The sequence below is a fragment of the Columba livia genome, chromosome Z (genome assembly GCF_036013475.1).
Source record: "Columba livia isolate bColLiv1 breed racing homer chromosome Z, bColLiv1.pat.W.v2, whole genome shotgun sequence".
Classification (NCBI taxonomy): domain Eukaryota; kingdom Metazoa; phylum Chordata; class Aves; order Columbiformes; family Columbidae; genus Columba; species Columba livia.
In genome coordinates, this window is record NC_088642.1 from 83,432,129 (window position 1) to 83,454,902 (window position 22,774).

A 22,774-nucleotide genomic window follows, 5' to 3' on the forward strand; every position below is an offset into this window, starting at 1 on the left:
TACAAGCATTAGCAGACAGCTGATTCAGTGGAGATAGCCAGAATAAATTTGCTGAAGCGCACATCCTGCTAATCTGTTTGAAGAATATCGTACAGCATTAGTACCAGCACTTCATGTTATCTGCACAGCCTGATAAGGTACATCTTTATTAAATTCAGTTATTGAAAGGATGTCAGTCATGGAATAGGAATATTTTAAATTCTAAAAAAAAAAAATTAAGCAGCTCTTTGTTAGTCAGAGCTTGGCTTAATGGCTGAGTGTCTAGAGAAGCCTTTCTAAACACCTGGCAGCATTGTACAATAAAAGCTTTGTAATTTTAAGTGGAAATAGCTTTCTTTTTTTTTTTTTTTTTTTTTAATTTTTCCATGTGTAGTGAGACAGTTACTTTTAGTGATTTAGGAATTATCGAATGCTGGAGTAAGAGCTCCCCTCTCTGTTGCTTTGATAAAACTACACAGATTCTGTGTAATGTGAGGATGCTGGGAAATGAAAACAATTTGCTTCAGAATAGCTTGAAATGGAAATATTGTTTAAAACAATTATTTTGATGGCAGGAAACAGTGCTCCAGCCCCTAACGTGCAGACAAAAAATGAGTTTTCTTCCCCTTTAGTAGATTCTAAAAAAAATAAAGCTGAAAACTACTGGCACCTCAGACCTCTTGGCATAAACACTCACTAAAAACTGTGTAGTCACTGCGTGTCCCCTTATTTTGTGCTTGCTAAGAACTGTCTGCCTGGCAGTAAGATTAACTTCTTTATGTCACATGATGAATTACTATGTAAAAACAACCTTACTGTATAAAGAGGATTTGTAGCCTTCTTGACGTTACCTGTACCAGGTACGACAATATTAGCAGTTATTTTAAATGATTGTGATTGGTGGAGTGTGATAAAGATATAACGGGGGTATTTAGATTCCCCCCCACCACCACGTACTTATTATTTATATAAGCAAATGTTTTGCAAACAAAGGGCAAAAGAGAAGAGCTTCATACATATCTCTTCAGAATCTCCTCTCTCTCCTTCTGGTCCTCCAGGGAGCTGACGGAGAGGTCGGAGATGGTGACGGCGGCCGAGGCTGTGAGGGTGACCAGCAGCACCAGCCATCCCTCACCCTCCTCCAGCGGCAGCTCCAGCTTGTGGGTCTGCTCCTTGCTCAGGGTGGACAGGTCAACCTGGCACCTGCGAACAAAATACTCCCCGTCAGCGGGTGTTTTTTTCCACATCAAGCAGGAGCACATTGGCTTGCTTGGGTTCGCTTGGAGGAAATACCAAACCAAACCAAAACAAAATGAACCAAAATGAACCAAAACCAAAACGAACCAAACCAAAACCAAACCAACCCAAAACCAAGCCAAATCAAACCAAACCAAACCAAACCAAAACCAAACCAAACTGAAACCAAAACGAACCAAACCAAACCAAGCCAAAACAAACCAAACGAAAATGAACCAAACCAAAATGAACCAAACCAAACCAAAACTGAACCAAACCAACCCAAAACCAAGCCAAACCAAACCAAGCCAAAATGAACCAAACCAAACCCAACCCAATTGAACCCAACCCAACCCAATCCAACCCCGACCCAACCCGAACCAAACCAAACCAAACCAAACCAAACCAAACCAAACCAAACCAAACCAAACCAAATCAGCTGAAATTCCTTCCCATCTTCTGGAAGGATTTATCTTCTGCTTCAGCCCATGCTGCTCACTTGATCTTATTTTTTTTAAGGCTACAATCTGTTACACATGTGAGCAATAAATATTAAAAATAATGTGAAATGAGCTTAGCTAACACGGTCAAAGAGAATTTAAAAAATCCAGCTTCAGATGCAAATTGTACTTTTTAATTACTCCTCATTTTGATGTGAACGTTTTTGATACCAATCATCAAACAACAGTAAAAATCCTCTCTTAAAAAAAGAAAGAAAAAAAAAAAATCTGTGTGGATTTAATTGTGATGGAGTTAACGTGACCGAGCACAGAAAAACACGACTTGAGCGACACCCAAAAGGCTCGTCTCTCCTGTGCTAAGCTTGCGTGGATCAGGGTCAAAGCTTTGTGCAGGCACCTGGGATAAAATCCAGGGCTGCAGCCCCCTATATAATAAGGTATCTCAGGTAGTAATGAGCAGGGACTGCTCACAACTGAAGCCCATCCACCCGGCTTGATCCCTTTGCGAGTAACCCGACGGTCCCTATGCTGAATTAACAAAGAACGGCTCCGACCTGCCAGCAACCTCCTTAGAAACACACAGGTAGGGCAGGGAGGAAAAACAGTGTCTCTGCTAACAAAGAGCTGACCACAAGCTTTTAATTAAAACAAGAGCACCTCAGGGTTGGTAATTAGTCTGTGCACAGCTCAGATGTTTTACTATTTTAATTTGTATCATTCACAGGCTTCAACTTTCCTAGGCTGCAGCTCTGAGCATCTCTGAAAATTGTAATGTAATACCAGCTTGCACTGCACAGGAATTCCTGTGATAAAGCATTATCTGCAATACTTCTACTGATAGCATCCCCGAGTAATGTGTTGCCAATTCATCACTCTAAATAAAAACAAAAAAGTAACTGAATATATTCTATATATAGTTAAGCCACTGAATACTCTTAACAACAATTATTTAATGTGACAGGCACATGTTCTATATGCCACTCTCACTAAACTAAACATCTAGCAAACTCTTTTCATAAAATGTCAATTGATTTTGAAGAGAAAGATAATGTGGTGACCGCAGGGCCAATAAACTGAGAAAAAGGTGGCAGACATGAATAAATAGGCATTTAAGGACAGGAAATAGCCAATTATGAGAATAAATGCTGCCTCATAAAATGGGCACTGTGCTATCACAGGCAGATTAGATTTGCTACAGGAAAATTCCCTCTTAATTTTTTTCTTTTTAAACATTTACTGTCTGTTGTGCAGCTGTCAAAATTAAACTACCGCAAAGCTCAAACAGTAACAAGGGTCAATTATTTTACAATGAAAAAAAAGTCTGACTGACATGGCATACTGAGCTTAATGTTTACCTTTTATTTTGAACTCTTTGGATGATGAGTGAGAAATAAAATTAAAAACAGCAAGGAAAGACTAAAGCTGTTGCTGTCAGTGCAGACTGATGGTCAATACAAGTTTTGTGCACATACATTGGCTGTCAATTTTTTATTTAGGCTGCAGTGAGGAGTATAAAGTCCTCTGTAGGATGACAAATATTATAACCAAGCATTCAAAGCTGGAGCAGGCTAAGATGCCCCTGGTATTAAATATTCTTTCCTAGTATATTTCAAAACAGATACCTCTCAAAAATATGTCTGCAACAACACTGAGACTTCAATCAATAATCATTGAAAGAACCAGTCTAAACTCTCCTAAAGTTGAGAAAAGATTTAGAAAGTCATTATTATAAAAGTAATGCAGAAATAATCCACCCCTCATTCAAAAATAGGCAACAAAAACCTACTTGCACTGGAAGAAGAAAACCCTACATGCATCAGAAAACTGCAATGACTGTGAGGTTACAGGGTAATACATGAGAGCTACAAGCTCCAAGTTCTCCAGCTCCTGAAGTTACCACTTCTGCAACATCAGCAGTCCATGCTATTTTTTATTTAGGCTAAAAGAAGTGACTGACAACTCGATTTTACCCGTGCACCATTCCTACAGCTATGAAATATTCCTAATAGCACCACATCTATAACAGATTGCCTGAGAAATACGTCTCTATTGTCTGTCTGATAGATCTCCGTGAACGGCCTGTCACCTGCTTTTTATTTTGTAAAACCATACAAAGGCAAGGGAGTGATCTGGAAGCTTTTTCCAGTGAAAGCTTTAACTATTTTACAGGAAAAATACCCTCTGAAGGGCCCTCAGGTAATTAGATAAAAAACTAAGGTTATTCCATTAAGGAGAGTCACCGTCAAGCTTTATGGACATCTCGGTTAAGAGCATCTCTGTGTGTACAGGTCAAGGAAAGTGCATTTCTCCTCTGGCCTCACAGGAGATGCAGCTCGTGTGTCTAACTGGAAGGTGCCGAGGCTCAAGGAGAGCACCAGAAGCACAGAAGATTCAGTCAAAAGACCATACTTTCTAATTTATGGGTGTTTTAAAAAAATTGCAATATTTTTTCCATCAAAAGTTGAGTTTTTCATGAAAAAAAAATCAACTTTTTTTGCTCTCACACTAAATCAAACCATCACTAGTTCTACTTTGCCCTCACCAGATCTTTGCATGGGACCAGTGAAAGAAGCCTGGTTTTACTAAGGCGTTACTTAAGCACTTAGCCTATCCTAGAATAACCTCTATAGAAATCAGTAAGAAACCCAAAAAGTCCTTTTTGGATTAGATTTCCTCACAAGCACTGAAGCTAACAAAATCCTTCCAAAGATAAATAGCTTTGGAAAGTTCAAGTTGACAATGCCCCTTCACGTATTACTGAGAGTATATGCAAGTATTCCAAGCTTGAAAGCTTTAGCAATGCTTACTTTCACACCAGTTAAGGTGTTCTCTTAAAAGACATTTGTCACCTACAACTGTTTCCATGGAGAACAAAGGTGTTTTGAGGATGAAGGTGAACTTGAACGCTACTAGAAAGTGGTGCAGAACGAGCATCATGGTGGTAGAAATTTTTGCTTTGCATTCTCAAACTGAGGATCATGAAAAATTACAGCCATTTTCAGAAGGCCGCAAGTTGCACAGGACTGGCAGCTGTCACACAGAAAGCAGGAGACAATAGTCATTTTGGAGAATTCATTTTCTCATGGAATTACTGTTTATTCGTTGTTGCTGAAAGAAAATCTCCACAGAATCATAGAATCACTTTGGTTGGAAGAGACCTTCATGATCATCAAGTCCAGCCATAACCCAACTCTAGCACTAGCCCGTGTCTCTAAGAACCTTGTCTAAACACCTTTTAAACTCATCCAGGGATGGAGACTCCACCCCTGCCCAGGGCAGAATTGTTCTCCACCTGTGAAGAGTTCACCATGAAAAATTCTGGCAAAAATAGCCATTAAATGCACAGACAGATTTTCAAGCATGGCTACAAATCACATTTCAGGGAATTTTGCGTTTTCTAAGGCAGGTTTGAGTATCTGGCATTACTCTGCTGCTCCACATGCTGTGGTTCCTTCAGCGCACACCAGTGTCACCACTGGACGTGTTGGAACCACTGGGACCATCCCCCGAGCTGGCTGACCCCTTGGGAAGAGCCACGTCCCCAAAAATCAGCCTGAACATCATCAGGTACATCGGGAATCTGGATTTTCAGACCTCGAGAAATCTGAAGGGAGAAAAATCAGGTGAGCACCTCGAGCTCCTGTGCCAGAGGACCATGGAAAGGTGGCTGCAGAAACAGGGCACGGCTCCCATGGAGGAAGGTTTGAAGATTTAAGGGGAACCCACCACTTCGCTGAAACTGTGTTCAGTGCGTTAATCGTCCAAGCTGCCAGAAATACATTTCTGATTTATTTTTAATTTGAATATATCTGGCCTTTGGTTCTTTTTATGCCTTTCTTTACTCGGTTGAAAAAGCCTTCAGTGCCCTGTATCTTCTTCTAGTGAAGGTACTCATAGACCATAATCATATCTCTTCTTGATCTTCCTTTTGATATGCTAAACACCTTCAGCTCCCTATACATTTCCTTGGAACACATCTCCTACAGCCCTCAAATGACTTTTTGTAACTTTTCTGATCCAGTGACATTCTCCTGCATCCTTTTTATAGTGTGGAAGCCAGAACTATGTGTAGTATTTTATTATCAGCATGTCTAAGAGGTAAAAATCACCTCCCCTCTCTAGTTCTAACAGAACCTGGAATGTAAGACCGCGTTGGCACCCTGGTGAAATATCCTTGCTAATGAATGAATTACAAAGGTAGCGACATGACATAGAAGGCCTCTTAAAAGCCAGGTGGCCAGGCAAGGGAGAGGCAGCAGATAGCGAGATCATTTTCTCACATGACAAAATAAAGCATAAAAGACGAATTGGCACAATCCTAAGTGATAGGGACAGAAAAGCACCACTTGGCTACAACCCAGGCAACTTAATTATCATCATGACTTGTTCAGGAAGACAGCCTTTTAACTCCACTGTGATCCAGGTCTATGCTGCTCCAAAGGATGCCAAGGAGAGGAAACTGTGCGATTCTGCAATTAGAACTGAGCCGGACACACATCAGAAGCAGCGAGGCATGAACTGCTACAATTTGTAAGACTCCCTATCCTTTAACAGCAGAGTACAATGTTCCAGTAAAACCCAGAAACAAACGGAGAGGGGAAATTCTGCAAAGCGCCGACAGAAAATGACACAGCTCAGAGAGACAGGACTGCAGTAACGTGAAGTTCTTGGGGGAATCAGAGCATGGCACTTTTAAGTGTAATGATAACGAGAAAGAAATAAAACAACAGACCCCACACGCTGCTTGGGCAGGCGGTGGATAGAGGTGATGGACTGAAAACCAGGGGAGCTCCCGAAGATGCTGGAGGTTGAAACTTGCTGAGTAGGACAGTGATGGAGGGGGTTGCGGTGGAAGCTCGCGAGGCTGGAGGGGACGCCCGGGGGCTGAGGATGCACTGCAGAGCTCAGTGGGAACAAGGAATGTGCTGCCAGCATCACTGCAGCGAGACACAGACACAGAGCAGAGCCTGGTGCTGTGGGATAAGTTGGGCTTAGTGATGGAGATACCAGAGCTGCGTGAAACACAGGACAAACATACTGTTCACTGAGCAACACCTGAACGTCAACAAGTGTTTATTGCTTCCTGAAAGAAACACAGCCCATGCCACAACATCCCGTTGACAGATTTTGAAATGACCAGTTAACAGTCTCCTATGCGTAGCTCTTCACAATAAAGCTACAGATTTACCTTTGAAATGGTGCAGACATAAAAAAAAAAAGTACTTGTGGATGTTTCGTGATGTGGTATTTCCTACGCTGTGCCCATGGCATGACCAGACACTAGAGCCATGAACTGTCAGTATTGCCACCACTGCAATATTTTGCACCAAAATTAATACTTTCCCCTGCTAAACAGAATCACAGAATCACAGAACGGACTGGGTTCTGGACTGAGATCATCAAGTCCAACCCTTGGTCCAACTCCAGTCCATTGACTAGATCATGGCACTAAGTGCCATGGCCAATCTCAGTGTAAAAACCTCCAGGGCCGGTGAGTCCAGCACCTCCCTGGGCAGCCATTCCAATGCCTGACCACTCTCTGCAAAGAATTGCTTTCTCATCTCCAGCCTAAATTTCCCCTGGCAGAGTTGAAGCCCATGGCCCCTTGTCCTATTGCTGACTGCCTGGGAGAAGAGACCAATCCCCACCTGGCTAGAACTGCCCTTCAGGTAGTTCTAGAGAGTGCTGAGCTCAGCTCTAAGCCTCCTCTTCTCCAGACTAAACAAGCCCAGCTCCCTCAGCCTCTCCCCATAGGGCTTGTGCTCAAGTCCCTTCCCCAGTCTTGTTGCTCTTCTCTGGACCCGCTCCAGCACTTCAATCTCTTTCCTGACCTGAGGGGCCCAGAACTGAACACAACACTCCAGGTGTGGCCTCCCCAGTGCAGAGCACAGGGGAAGGATCACTGCCCTTGTCCTGCTGACCACGCTGGTTTGGATACAGCCTATTTTGAGACCAGTCTATTGCTTTGAAGAATATAATGTCTTTGCTCCTACACAGTTCTCCATCACAAGCTGGTCCAAGCAACTTTGTAAATGCTTTCGCACAGCTCCCACCTCTGCCTTCCAGAAATCCTACAAACCATACTCCACCCCCTAACCAGACATCACACTCAATACCATGTTCCTCACATCTTGGCAGCCACTTTTCCTTCTGCTTTCCTCTTATTTTGCCATTCCCACATCATGCCATGGAGTGTATTTCCACAGAGGGTCAGAAGAAGGATCCGTAAACACAGCCCGGCCCATATGCAGCATTCTATATTTCAGAATACATTGGGGAACACTATCAATTTTGCAACAGTACATGACAATAACAACTGCCAGCAAGAATTGTAACTACTACAGTATCTTGTAAGAGAAAGTAACTGAAGATTTGGGAGCGAAAACTGAATGGTTTTTGGCTCTCTAGCAGAACAGTAGTGCTTCTGCACTAACAGAAGTTGAAACATGCAGAAACAGTACTAAATAAGGTGTAGAATACCCGAAGGCTGAATTTTGAGATGCAGTATTTACTTCTAATTCCCTCTGACAACAACCAGGAATGGAGACGGCTCAGCATATCTCAGGTTTTGTCAAGGGCAGGTCCACCAACAGCCTATTTTTAGATTTTAATGCTTCAGGTAAAATCTTCATTTTACATAGAGAAATGCACCTGCAATAATTTAACTTTAGTGACCATGTATAATGAACGAACTATTATACACACAGGCTGTTGTGTGCTCGTCTATGCACAGAACTACTGTGTAACTCAGAGGTGCATACAGTTCAAAACTCAAATTACAACAGTGTGTTGACTGTCATGTTTAAAGTTTGAAAAGAAGATATCCTTCCAAAGTTACTTCAACATGCAGAAATTTTCTAACCACCACATGGAAGATAATATTTGGAAGACCACCAAAATAAAGCATAATTTGCAGTTCCAGAGGAACCCATTTTCTCTCTGGAGTTTTGCAAAATCAAGAAAACTTCAAGATTCGTCAGTTTCAAGATTAATACAGACTTTCACACCTACTATTCAAAACCTCTATCTTGGGCAGCAATATTTAAAAAGCAAAATTGCTAGTATTTTAACGTAAATCACAGCCACCACAACATTGAGGAAGAAACATTAGCAGTAAAAAAAAATCTAGGAAGAAACATTAGCAGTATATTTAGTATATTTAGTGTCCTTCGCTCAACTTTATATGTGTGTTGGAGTATACATACACAGCTTTACAGCACCACTCGGTTCTGTCTGATAACATTTAGTCTCTCACAATGAAAATACATTGATTTCAGTGGGGAAAAAAGTTATAAATATTTTATATAAAAATCCCACTTTAGTTTAGAGCTTTGGGCAGTGCATCCCTGTGCTTCAGATTAATAACACAGCACCACAGGGTACATATTGCTTGTATTTACGTGCACCCCAAAAACCCTCTATGGCTTCATTACCATGAAAAAAACTAAATAGAGAAGACATAGCAGATTAAGTGTTGAAAACCTAAATACTTAATTTTCAATATTTTAGCTTTTGTATTTCATAACATCTATTATATGATCTGTACCTGTAGACACATGCAAACAAAGTTGATCTGAATTTCCATGACAATATCCAGAGAGATTATGGGATATTTCAGTTTGCTACAGATAAAATCAATATGCAGCTTTAATTAATATACTATAAACAAGGTATTTTGTTCTTAATTTGCATCAGATGGGAAGAAGGTAGTAGCATCCATAAATACTGATGAAAATAGATATAGATTAAGTCAAAAGTAATTTCCTGGCACAAAATATCAGTAGAAGTCAATGTCATTTTAAAGATAAACACACATTTTTCATACCAATAAATAGTGCTATAAATTCTGCCGTACTGGATTGCAAATAATTTCAGCTGAATAAAACTGCATGACATGGGATTTACTTATCCTGTGTGTTCACAGAAACAACTTGTTCTCTGACAGCACTCATTCTTGGCAATTTATTGCAGCTGTCAGCAGCCAATTTGTTCAGATTACTGCTATGCATAAAGGTGTAACAATCATGAGGATTTATTAGCTGATTATCGTAAAGGTGACAGTCAGGATCGCCTCCAAAAACGCAGATGATAAGAAAGTTAAATAATTACATGAAGATTAAAATCATTTCACCTTCATTTTCATCTTAGTATTACCTCCATAAACTTACTCCCATATATGTTTTTAATCACAGGAGTGTATTGACTCAATACGGAAGAGAAATTATTTACTCGTAGCAAAAAAATGTGAATACTAAATGTACTCAGACTGAAAAATATGCACACATACATACAATGACTAATACTGCTCATGCAAGTTCGCAAGCTTAACTGAACATGAGAAGGCCGCCCCTATGGCTTTAGATGATGTTGCTTTCCAAAAAAAGAACTTTGGTACCTCATGTCTTTGGTCCTGGAATGTTGGGTTTTTTAGGAAATGACGTTCAGAAGAATGTCTGAATATAATCTCCTGTATGACGAAGCTCAGTTCTAGTCAAGCCCAGTGTTTCCTCATAAAATTTTGTATATGATCAGAAATCTATTTTCCTTGAACCTTTCCTGTAAGGTAATTCTCCAGGATTTTGAAATCCCTGAATAAACGTTGAAATGGTTCTAGGATTTCCATTTTTTAGAGCATTATATGACAGAAGTTCGCAAGATGCCGCATCCTTTACACTCTTACGGAGAACGTACACAACTGAAACTCAAATTAATTTTGTAAGCATGTTATGCTCAAAGTTAAGGATGGAAATCAATCAGCCAGCGTCTCATTTCAGGAACCGCCACACTGGACATGCCGAGGCACTGAGATGAAGACAGAGCTTTACTCTGTTTCCTTGACAGACGTATCTTGCTCCTTCTCCAAATTAGGATGCCATGCTGTCACTCTTGACCTTTTAATACCTTCCACCCTCTCAGAAGCCACCCATTCCACTTCCATTCTCCTCCTGTCATGCCCCCGCAAAGCCAGAATCTCACTTCCATGCCTTCAGCCTTCTCAAACAGAGAACCACAGTAGAGTTTAGGTTGGGAAGGACCTTCAGAGCTCATCTAGTCCAACACCTGCCATGAGCAGGGACATCTTCACCAGCTCAGGTTCCCCAGCTTTCCTTCATCTTCCTGCCCTCAAAACAGGACCACAAGCACTCGCAGTCTGAGCACATGTGTCATCACTGCCTTGTCACACTCCCAGCTTCATCCTGGCCCTTACCATGCTCCAGCCCAATGAGTATGGTGGTACCTGCAGGGCCCACAGAAGTCTATGCTCCTGACTTCTCACTTCTTCCATTTCACTGAAGCGCAGCTGAGACAGAGTGTCATTCCAGGAGAAGTTATGACATTCTGCTCTGGAATAAAATCTGCAAGCTACAGAGCTCAGCACAGCAGGAATATTCCAGTTCAAGCGAGCTTCCCGTGTTGTTTTCCACGAGGAACCTGGATTTCCAGCTTTCAGCCTTCCACTCAACAACACTGTCCCCCCACAGCCAGCTCAGTTTGGAAGTGCTGAACCCCTTTTAGGGATGGCACTTTTCAAAGAGATCCCCTAGCGAAGAAGCTTGATGACACTTATTTTGCATGGGAAATTCTGCTGACCTTCATGTGTGCTCTGCAACAGATGAATAAAGAGGGCACAAAAAGCCAACACCATGAGGTGAGAACTGCCCCTTAAACAACATTTTCCTTCTGTTTTCTCAATTTGGTCTACTGTTTCTCTCAATTGGGCATCTCCTTCAATCAAGTTTGGCTCCTCCTGAACCGCACATGGGGCAAGTAGGGCATCTTCAAGAAATAACTGTTTTCCTTTGAATTTAATAAAAATATTCCTATATAACAAAACAGCTGCTGCTGGAGCACTACTCAAGAAAATGGGAAGATCACAATAAAACAAAAAGGAATACTCTCTATGATGAGCAATGCTAGAATACTACCAGGAAATCTTTTGTTTCCCTCCCACAGCTCATTATCACTTTTCCTGGATCTTGGATCAAAACACCCGATTTATTACATGTGCCTTCAGAGCCACAGAGACTTAGTCATGGAGTGCGACTCGCCGTGCTTTACAAAATTAACACACATTTAGCACAGCAAGTCTGCAGTGTCTGTACCAGAGTATTTACAGCCTTTAGAGGCAGCCTCAAAATGAGAAACTGGGAAGGGAGGTCAATGTAAAGTGGAGCTGTCAGTTGTCGGTGATTTTTATCCACAGTGATTGGAAGAGAGCATTGGGGAGGGAGATTTATTAAGACCTATTTTTGCATTCAGATTGAGCTTGACAAATGACAAAGTTTTTCACGGAAATCCTCATGGAGAGGAATTTGTTTGCAGGTTGCATTATCCAGAGATAACGTACTGACAGAAGGTGAAGTGAGAGTCTGAAAGGACAAACTGAAGAGGGATTATATATACACTGACAGCAGAGAGGTCAAAACAATGAAGAGCAGCAAGATTTTGGGAAAAAACAAAACAAAACATTGACTTTCTTAAAATCAGTTACATGCTGCAGAAGCACTTTGTTTAAGGAGCATCTTTTTTTGGTTCATACAAGAATTACGCCCATTTAGGAAAATCATAGAAACAAGGTTCTCCCATGGAGAAATGCTAAAGGATTCAAACATTCTTCTTGGAGACCAGGTTCCCATGCTATTAACTTTTTTGAGGCCTAAATAAAATGTAGAAATTATTCATTACTTGAATAATAGCATGCATTTTCTATAAAGAAATAGATGCACACTTAAGACGTACAACTTCTTTAGGTATCTGAAAAGCTACCTAAGCAGCTCATGTGTTTGAATTTACAATTTTTCTTCCTCTAATCTCTTCCTCTATCACATTCTTATTTAGATTGCAAGTGCCTTGGAGCAAAAGTGGTGTCTTTTATTTTATGCAAGGCTCTTAAAAAGACTTTATAATTACTGGTACAAGTAACAACGTAAGTGCTGCTTTGATGAGAGTGTTCTGAAAAATTACACATGAAAACTCTGAATCTCACCTTCTTTTGGATAAGAAGGTTGAAGTTAAGCAGAAAATAAGAATAATTTCCCAAGGTGTATCACATTTTGAAGTAGGACTAAATGATTATGTTATTTCAGAAAAATAGCTATTGTTACCATCTGCCCCGACTGAAATCAAGCAAGTGAAAAAATACAACATAAAATCCAAATATAAGCATAACACTGCATCCATAGGGTTTCATCATGTAAAACAAAATGCTACTGTGTACACTTTTGAAAAAGTTTTGCCTGATATTAAAGCTTTTTGTTTCCCACAGACTCTGTATGTATTCTGAGTTACCACAATTTACGGTATGAAATAAACACAGAATATTAACCAAATGATCTAACTTGGTAAAGAAAGCCACTACCCTAAATGGAACAAGGGAGAGGAAAAGGTTCATAGAAACTTAACCACATTGACATCAGAAGTGTCTGTAAGATTTCCATTCCTGATTTTAATTACAAAAAAAATTAATTCTACTAGTTAATAGCATCGATGTCCTGGTGAAAGCACCTACAACCAATATACTAACAAACAATCAGAATATATAGCATTGATAATAATTACTATTATTATGAATGCATGAATATCAATTAAAGCATGATGTGAACAAATATCTGAGCTTTCAAAATAGCACCAACTTCACACAGTATCTGTAACAACAAAACAGTGTTTTCTCATTAGTTAAAAGCTAGTGGTAAAAAACATCAGCACCTTTCATCTTACTACACAATAACACTGAGCACAACCACACAAATCTACACCATTTCTTGACCTCTTAAGACAGATCCCAATTATTCACTTCTCCTGAAAATGAGTTAGGTGAATCATCTTATTTCTTTTCCCCAAAAGCTGTATGTTGTCCCTCAAGATTCTCATTTCATTTGCCAAACAGATTAAAACCCAAGGTACATAATTTTGGTCTTATGCGCCTATTAGAAGTCAGAAGACCTATTTCTCCTCCAAGCCGGACATTGCCAAATGGAACTTCCTGCATCTTCATTATTGTTCTAAATGTGGGATTTATTTTTGGAAAATCAAGTCTATCAATTGGTAAAAGCTGCCACCTACTGGTCACTAAAAATTATCTTACCCCATCAAAGTAAAGATTTACATCAATGCAGCCAACTGTACTGATACGTAAAAAGAAAAATTCCTCCCCTACCTTAAAAAAAAAAAAAAAAGAAAAAAAAAGAAAGAAAAAAAGAAAAAAGGCAAGAACAAATGGTCATAAGAAGTAGTTTCAATGGCAAAGCTCATTTTAATCATCTGCTCTCATCTCTGGGGAACAAGAAGGCTGTAATTGCACAAACCTGCCAATAAAATCATCCCTTTTGCCAACATCTTTGTCCCACACGGTAATATCAATAATTCCACCTCGTTCTTCATAGAGATGAAAGTCAAACTGCTCTCTCCACTGAGGATTCAAAGTTTTTGGCACAATCTGAAAGGAGAGCAAAAAGAAAGTCATATTGCATTGTGTAGGCATATGCATTCTTCAACTGTAAATCTGATCATTAGAGTCTGTTCAGAAAGTTCTTTTCCTTTGTAGTATGAGCATCTTAGATGGTGGGAATTAAAAAATAGTAATTAGAAAATACTGCTGGCCAGTTCCCTCATGCCTCTCTGACACAACAGCAACCTCCAAAATCCTGCAACCTGTCACCTTCAAAAGATTCCTGAACAAAGGATTTATCCTGGGAATGGATCCATTTTTCTATAGAATAATTATGCCCTCTCTTACGTGTCAGTTTGCTGCAAAGGTATGAGTCTGAGCCTAAAGGAAAACAAAGCACCTGCAATGACAAGGAGACATTGACTGTATGTATTTGAACAGAAACAATTTTATCACCTTCTCTTTCCCCAGATGCAGTAATACTGGGAGAATGATGATACTACGGTTCACTTTTTATGCAATACTCTTCTTTTTCAAAACTGTGTTTTACTTCCTTTCCTTTGCAACTCAGATCAAAGTCGCTTTCTCAGTCATTTTCAGTAGAGTTACTTCTGACAAAAGAAGTAACTTCAATGGAATCCAGTCCATGTACTTCTGACCAATCTCTGCAGAATGGAAAGATTGCAGATTTTTCTGTCCTGATGCAAAAGCAGTAGTCACAGTAGTCACAGTAGTCACCTCTGTCCTGAGCGACAATGGAAACTGTCTGATACCTTCCCTATGTAGCCATCGCTCCTTTCTACATCTACCAGTTCCACTGTCTTGAAAAAAAAAACCACATACACACACAAAAAACCCCCCCAACAAATACAAACCAAACCAAACCAAAAACAACCAACAAAAAACCACAGAAAAATCAGAGGATTAAAAATGCTACAAAAATTTTTAAGAATGCTAAGCAAGTCTTCACAATAATTTTGTGCTTGAACAAATGTTTCTACCTCCTAAGGTCATGCAAGTAACATGGGATAGGACAAGAAGAAATGGTCTCAAGTTGTGCCCGGGCAGGTTTGAATTGGATATTAGGAACAATTTCTTCCCCAAAGGGCTGTGGGGCATTGAACAGGCTGCCCAGGGCAGTGCTGGAGTCACCATCCCTGGAGGGGTTTAAAAGTCATTTAGATGAGGTTCTTAGGGACATGGGTTAGTGCTGGAGTCAGGTTATGGTTGGACTCAATGATCCTGAGGGTCTCTTCCAACTCAAATGATTCTACATGTAAAAATCTTTAATGAAACTTGCTGAGGCAAGTGAGAATAAAAGCATGACATTGATTTGAGGATCAGACCCTGCAAAAGATCCAAGAAGCTGCCTGCAAGACATACAAAGGTGGGATCCACTTGTCAGAATTATGCCACATCTTCCCCCTACCAAGAATGACCCATAATGGGAAAAAAACCCCAATACAGTCTGTATGGAAAAATCAGGTGTGCCTCTCAACCACCACTCATTTTCCAGTGCTACATTCTTCACCCTCTAGTCTTATTTTTATTTATAACAAAATAAGAAAAAACATCTAAGCAAAGCTCAATGTGCGTGGCAGCTATTTAATACACAATAAATCTCCATTGCTGCTGGAATAAGTCACGCAAGCCAAAAACAGGAACAAAACATTTTGAATGCGGCCATTTAGGTCACAGCTAAAATTACCTTGCTCTTGTACTTCTGGTGCCCCAACCGGAACTTCACGTAAGGATCACTGAGTCCATTTGCATCCATTGCCTTTAGTTCACGACCTTCTATTAAGGTTACGCTGACAATCCCTCTCCATAGCTGAGATTTTCTGTGCAGGTCTGAGAGACGTAAGCTCTGGGTCTGAGATGTTAGGGAAATAAAAAAATAGATTTCAGTTAAAACAATTCCAAAAACTTCCCCTTGCATTTTAACGTTCAACATCATACAGCTATGAATGGAAAACAACCATGTTAAGCCATTTTGAAGTTATTTGACAGTACATATGCAAACTATATTACAAAGAATTACTTGGCGAGAAACAAAACAGTGACAAATATGCAAGTAGTGTCATATACTGCTTCTGCAGAAGCAAGCAGAACAAATGCCACTTAAGGAAATGTTCAGCAAAAGAGTCTTTTTTTCCTGATTGACTTCTCTCTGTGCTGATAGAACTAATAACATTAGAAATGGATGTTATAAGGTCTCTTCTATTAGTGGCATATGATTGAATGAACTTGAACAAACACTATAACATAAAAAACAGTGAAAAAAAATGAAACTTCCATTCAAACAAAATAAAGCCACCATGAGGTGTATGGACCAAGGAAAAATAAGTCAATAAACTCTCATGCACATGACAACTACCTCAGCCTATAAATGATGTGGAATTCCCAGAAACAGCAAGGAAAACTGAGTTAAATACCAGCACTTCAGTTCAAGAGACGTTGTGGAGCCTCTGATGGGAACTGTGCAGACACTTGTGGATGGTGAACCCTCAGCTGCAGATTTTGGGGGTTAAAATAAAATTCACATGCACCCAAATAAACCAGATGGCCACAGTGAACTTCTCCAAGGGTGGGAGAGTGGGACGTAAGATCAGCTCCAGTTTGCTCTGAGCTACAGGTATACAAGGCACCAGACTGGGAAGATCACCTGGGCACCCCGAGGTGGGCAAACACGTCCCAGGAGGAGCAAGGTCACCAAAGGCTCTCACTTTTATCCCAAAATTGCATCAGTTCAAGGTTATTGTGTCTAAAATCAGAACACTATGTACCTAAACAGTATCTAAACTAACAGATTATTCTTCCTAGGAATAAAAAAAAAAAAAAAAAAAAAAAAGCAAGTCTACATGTATATTCAGCTATAAAGATATCAAATATATGCATTTTATTTATCATGAAACATAGTTTCAGCAACAAGGCTCTGTGGGCTCAGCAGCCCAACATACACGAAGAGTTGCATGTTGGTTTCATCATTTTGAACCCCTGGTACCTCTGTTAGAGGCTTTCCATGTAAATTTGGTTTGAATCTTTCAGTTACAGCTATGCAAGTGGGGCAGGAATTTTACTTTATTACCCAGAGAAGATCACAGAAAGCGCACTGTGGTATAATCACTGGGGTATAATCAGGATGCACCCAGAGAGAAGAGTTATGCACAAGAACTGTGGCCACTGGGGTTGGAACAAACACGAACAACATGCTTTTAGCAGTATTTCAGATATCATATTGGCATGTATTTACATTTTCTAGTGGCTATTCATTCCAAGTAGTACAGTTACTGGAAAAATATTTCACTATATTTATTAAAGATTCCTCTTCCTGAAATGAAGGATTTAACTGCCGAGAGATTTCCCACAAATGTATTGTTTCTCTGAAGGCAACCAAGGAACTGCGGACTGAAAGTGTAATAACCTTTAACTTAACCTGTGTCATGAACAGCAGTGGGACACCAGAAATCAGAAACTCTACAAAAATTAAGGCACAAGTGTGAAACACAGTTGCCAGAAGAGATTTTATTTACAAGATGGGAACATTATTAAATTTAATACATTTTTTCTTGGCAGAAATACCTCTTCTTTGTGAGTATATAATCAACATTGCAAAGACTTGTGAAGAATTGGTAGGTGTTTGGGTTTTTTTCTTGTTCCAGTTTCTTAGAAAGTTCAGAGCAAAACACTGAATAGTAAATAACTGAAACTGACTATGCCCTGAAACATAAGGTGATAATAAAGAAAGAAGAAACAAGGCACATTTAGGAAGGTATTTCACGCTGCGATAGAAGCAGTGTTGGCAAATAATATACAATTGTTGGGGTTGTTTTTAGGAGTTGAATGGGAATCCAAACAATTTTCAGGATTCTATCATGGAAAGTAAGCATGACTTTGCATTCAGAGCTCTTTCAAAGTCAAGCTTAGAGCACAACTGCACAGCTCTCCGCTAATCACAAATGAGACAGTGAATCATTTAGAGAGTATACTTGATCTAAATTCCACATTTTCAACAGCTCTTCAAATAATTTGCTGCATTAGAGCAGCTGCCACCACATGAAACATGTTGATTTTTTTATGACCAGTAGGGAGTTTCACCAGTGTAGGTAATTCATATACAAGATCTGAACAACGAAGCTCAGAGCACAAAGTGACAAACGGGTTAGACAGGAGTTTACAAGAGCCAAGTAGAAACCCTGGAAACATGAATATTTGCTGGGGAAAGCCCTTTTTGGCCAGATCTCACAGCTATGACACACAGGACACTTTGGCATGTTGACCAACAGTGAAACCACTTTTTTCTTGTTTCCGGGTGAGATTGAACATCTGAACCGACATCTAAACCAAGCTTTTCTTCCAGTCTAACTCATCCTTATCCTTGGAAATCACAGACACTGACATAATCTCTAATTTTGTAAATCTTTCTTGTAGGAAGCAAAATAAATAAGAATGTTTAGATTTCAAGTCAAATTTGACAAAAATCCAATAGATGGAATAATAAGACTGATTTCAGATTTTAGAGTTCTTCCCTTGTGAATTTAATTTCATAGCGCAATACAGGTGCATCACTTTTAGGTACATTTTTAGATATTTAAGCAAACTTCTGCAATCCAGCCCACAGCAAGTTAGTTACAAAGCCTGAAGGGAAATGAGGGCAAAACAAAGAAATGAGCACAGATGTTTCCAAATTTCTCCTATGAAGGGATATTTCCGAAGACTAATTCTTCAGTAACGAATTTCAGTCAGAAAGCAGGTAATGTGTCTGTCTTCACCCTTCTGCCCCAAACAGACAAATACAGGAAGAAACTGCACAGCTTTTGATTTCTCTGGGAATAGGTGGAAAGTTATATATTTCACAATATTCTGTCTGAAATTGGCCATACTATCTTTATAATGCCACAATTTGGAAAGAAGCAAGGTCAAGATCTCAGGCCACAACCAACTGTCATTAACATGTGATTATTATTCACATTCTTGTGAATTTATATGCAGGCATGGAGATTCCTACTTGTCATGTTCTAAACTAAAAGAAAAGGAAAAGGGAGTGCGAACCCAAAGAAGTTGCAGCCTGCATACTATGAAGCTTTCTCTCTCTCTTTTCTTAAAAGGAAATTAAAATGAGACTTCTGAAAAGGAGTTTTTCGTGTCAAAGGACACTCAAAGCTGCTTGTAAAATAAAAACTCTCATTTTTTCACACCCGTACACTGTTTTAATTCTTCTAATATAAACAGCATGCAAAACTAACATTTTCTTATATGACAAAACCAGCTTTCATTCGTGTTTCACCTTTTCTGTCTACATGCGGGGTCTGGGAATGCTAGTGGTGCCAACAGTGGAAGATCTTCTGACTCAGATGTGTTTTCTCTGTTAGATATGATTTATGTAGTTAGCCTAATAAAGTGTCTTACAACATATGGTCTTACAATATAATGGTCTTACAACGTATTACTGGGTAACATTGCTGGATGGGGAAACAACTAGGCTTAGCCAGAATCTGAGAGTTGCCCCAGGTTCATCAAGACCTTGTTCTTGATGAGTGTATTAATTGCCACAGCTTTACTGTTACTTTCTTGAAAAAAAGAGATGCCTTTACTAAGTGCTTTTGAAAATTCTGTAAGTGTTTATCTTTGGGTGTCCAAGTGGCCTTTGAAACTCTAGCCCACAATGAGTTGGAGAAACCCCATGGTCTGTCATCACCTCTTCAAATGCAACTATACGTCCTACAGAGGAACCTCTATCAAAAAAATTACTTTGGTTTGGATGCTTTAAATTAAATTCCAATCAAGAAACTAGTGAAAGAATGTAGGAAGGAATGATACTTCTCTCCATTGCTGATGGGAGCACAGATATACAAATACAGCAAAGTGAATCAAAGCTGGTGTTGCAAATGACTGCAGCAAACTCAGGTAAACATATTTCTCCTCCCCCAGTTTCCAGGATGCTTGCATAAAACTTTTAAAATACAGATGGAGAATGTCAATAGATATAGCTGCTACTTCTATGTACCCTGACCATATGATGAAAAGATGGACAGACAGTCATAGGGATTCACAACAGTTCACCAGAAACTACACAAAGGATAACACCTTGCAGAAGTCACCAATATGTACACAATGAGCAACAAAAATGCCTTCAATGGGATCATGATGATTTATTTTTAATGTTTGGTCATTGTGACTAAGCAAATTTTGTAAATAGGCCACTACTGATAGTGAAATATGAGAAGATGAAAGAGCATTTACCTTCACTTTCAGTCAACTATATTTTATATTTTAGGATATTTTATTTCTGGGTGAAGCTAATCTAAGTTTCTGTAGTTGAGAAACTTACGCCCTATACACTTGTTGTGTTTTCAATATGACTGCCATGTCAAATCTGTTATAGGATGTTTGCTCTAACAACTTGATATTATTAGGAGCAATCTACAATATTTGTAATAAGAGTTGATACTTTTGCGTCATTTCACGCATTTTTGGTGGTTTGCTAAATGCAGCAATTGTACATTCTACTTCAGTGCACTTGCTGGCAACAGATGAGGTGTAACATGATGGAAGTTGTGACTCTATTAAGCACTCGCCATGACTTAGATTTTCTGGAAAAGGGCAGAAATATTGATATATATATATATATATATATATATACGAGAGAATGGAGTGCTGGCAGGAATTGTCACAGAGGCTGTGTCAGTGCAATCCCCGCCTTCACCATCATCTTCCTCTTGGGAAGTGGATGGGTCTCCTGAAGATGTTGTCACCGTCCAGGGTGACCAGTGGCACCACAACCCCAATGCTGACGTGAATGTGACACACAGGGGACAGTGGCCACCAAGACCTGATAGAACCTCCTGGTGCTTCCACAAAACAGCCCCACACTGAAATGCTGCTCTGACTGCTAAACCTCTCAGCTGTTATCATGCACATACAAGTAATGCAAATATAGGCCTCACCAAACATTTGCATAATTTTTCTAACCAGATGTCTAACAAACAATTGTATCTATTCTGACATTTTTTACCTCTATTCCATTATTTAGCAGCTTTCCATCAAGCATTATTTACAGCTGATAAGATGACATCTAGAGCCTCATGGCTTACAAAAGCAAATATTTTCTCAGTCTTAAAAAGATTCTGCTTAAAACCCCAAACCAAATAATTCTACCTTCTATTCTGAAATTCCACACAGTTTTGGTTGAAAGATGGAACTGTTTGCAAATTCTTTCAATTAAGAACTACCCCACAACTCTACACTTCTGCTGGTCTTTGCAATCCTTAGACCATGATTTGCTATTTCCAATTTTATTCTCTACTCGAGGCATCTGATTCAAGTGGAAAGGCATTTGTCTCAATTTTAAAACAGCAAAAAATACTTCATTAAAATTTTGATATTAGGAAAAGACAAAACAGGAGAGCCACGTGAGATATTTTGAGGTGGGCATAAAAGCATCAGTTAATAAGGCCACGGTTTTCAGCACTTTAGCTTGTGTAACTGAAACAAACATATTTTTAAGAAAGCTTCTAAAATAAATTTTAAAACCAGCAATTAGTAGCTGAAAGCATTACATTTTGCAATTCTTCCATCTTTAAAATATTAATAAATTTCATTTTTCCTTTTGAAAGTATATGCAAAAAATTCCAAAGCTCAATTATAAAAAATAGTTATCTAAATGCAAATGAAAATCACTTTAATTCACTTGATTTAGGCAGTAAATAAACTCTTTAATCACCAAATATAATTAATCAAAAGGAGCTTCTCAGGTGTAACTTTGGGATGGTAACATAATTTTAGATTTAGTTTATACATGACCTGTTGCAACTCAGACTAATGTGTCATCATTTCTGGGAAGAAATTGGTTCCAATTGATCAAAGTCACGCTGAAACAGCTCATCATGTATTAATAGTATAAATTAAAATTAATGTTACATTTTAGTTTATTCTAGTATTCCCAGTCCTAAACTTGTTGTTGATAATAGGAAACACAATAGAAGGTGTAAAACAGAAGGTGACATCTTATGTTTTCCTCCAGGTTTTACTGGAATACTGCGACTTTGTAGGTCTTAGCAAATAGTTATTAAATAACTTTTCCCCTACTGTGTTTGGCTATAGATGCCAAATCACTTGTTCCCCTGCTTGTCCTTAAGTTAAAGCACTCAAAGGGTTTTTCTGATGTTTTCTTAATGTAGCCAGTTTAATGTGATCATGTTTGATTTCAGTTTGATGACAATTGTCCCACAGATGTGAAAAGGGCAAGAGCAGACATTCAAATGAAAATAATTTTCAGTGAAATGAACCACATTTCTGACAGAGCTCTTTCTCAGTATGCTTTGGTAAAAAGTACTGTCGTCATTAAAATACCTTCGTTTCAATAGTTACACAGGAAAACGAGAGCTAATCTTATTTCTTCGTATAGAAATAGTGAATAAAGTCAGTAAGTATATTAATTAGTTCTCCAGGAGTGCAGGAGTACCCAGAGAGTGCTGGTGAATGGGGCTGCATCTAGCAGGCATCCAGTCACTAGTGGTGTCCCCAGGGGTCAGTGTTGGGTCCAGTCCTGTTTAACATCTTTATTGATGATTTAGATGAGGGGATTGAGACCATCATCAGCAAATTTGCTGATGACACCAAGTTGGGAGGGAGTGTCGACCTGCTGGAAGGCAGGAGGGCTCTGCAGAGGGATCTGGATAGACTGGAAAAATGGGCTGATTCCAATGGG

The 22,774-nt window shown here is 39.3% G+C and overlaps 1 protein-coding gene across 10 annotated transcripts in view; it reads right to left on the minus strand.

The window, feature by feature from the left end:
• The window catches only part of MCTP1 (multiple C2 and transmembrane domain containing 1), a 275,168-nt gene that overhangs the window by 113,006 nt on the left and 139,388 nt on the right, over positions 1 to 22,774 (minus strand). For all 10 annotated transcript variants that reach the window (XR_010469182.1, XM_065046966.1, XM_065046968.1 and 7 more), the window contains 3 exons: positions 15,773 to 15,937; positions 13,982 to 14,112; positions 996 to 1,182 (listed from right to left, as the gene is read on the minus strand). Coding sequence is in view for 9 of the 10 variants with exons in the window: in XM_065046966.1 (XP_064903038.1) it covers positions 996 to 1,182; positions 13,982 to 14,112; positions 15,773 to 15,937 (483 nt within the window). In the remaining variant the exon portion in view is untranslated. The remainder of the gene's footprint in view (positions 1 to 995; positions 1,183 to 13,981; positions 14,113 to 15,772; positions 15,938 to 22,774) is intronic.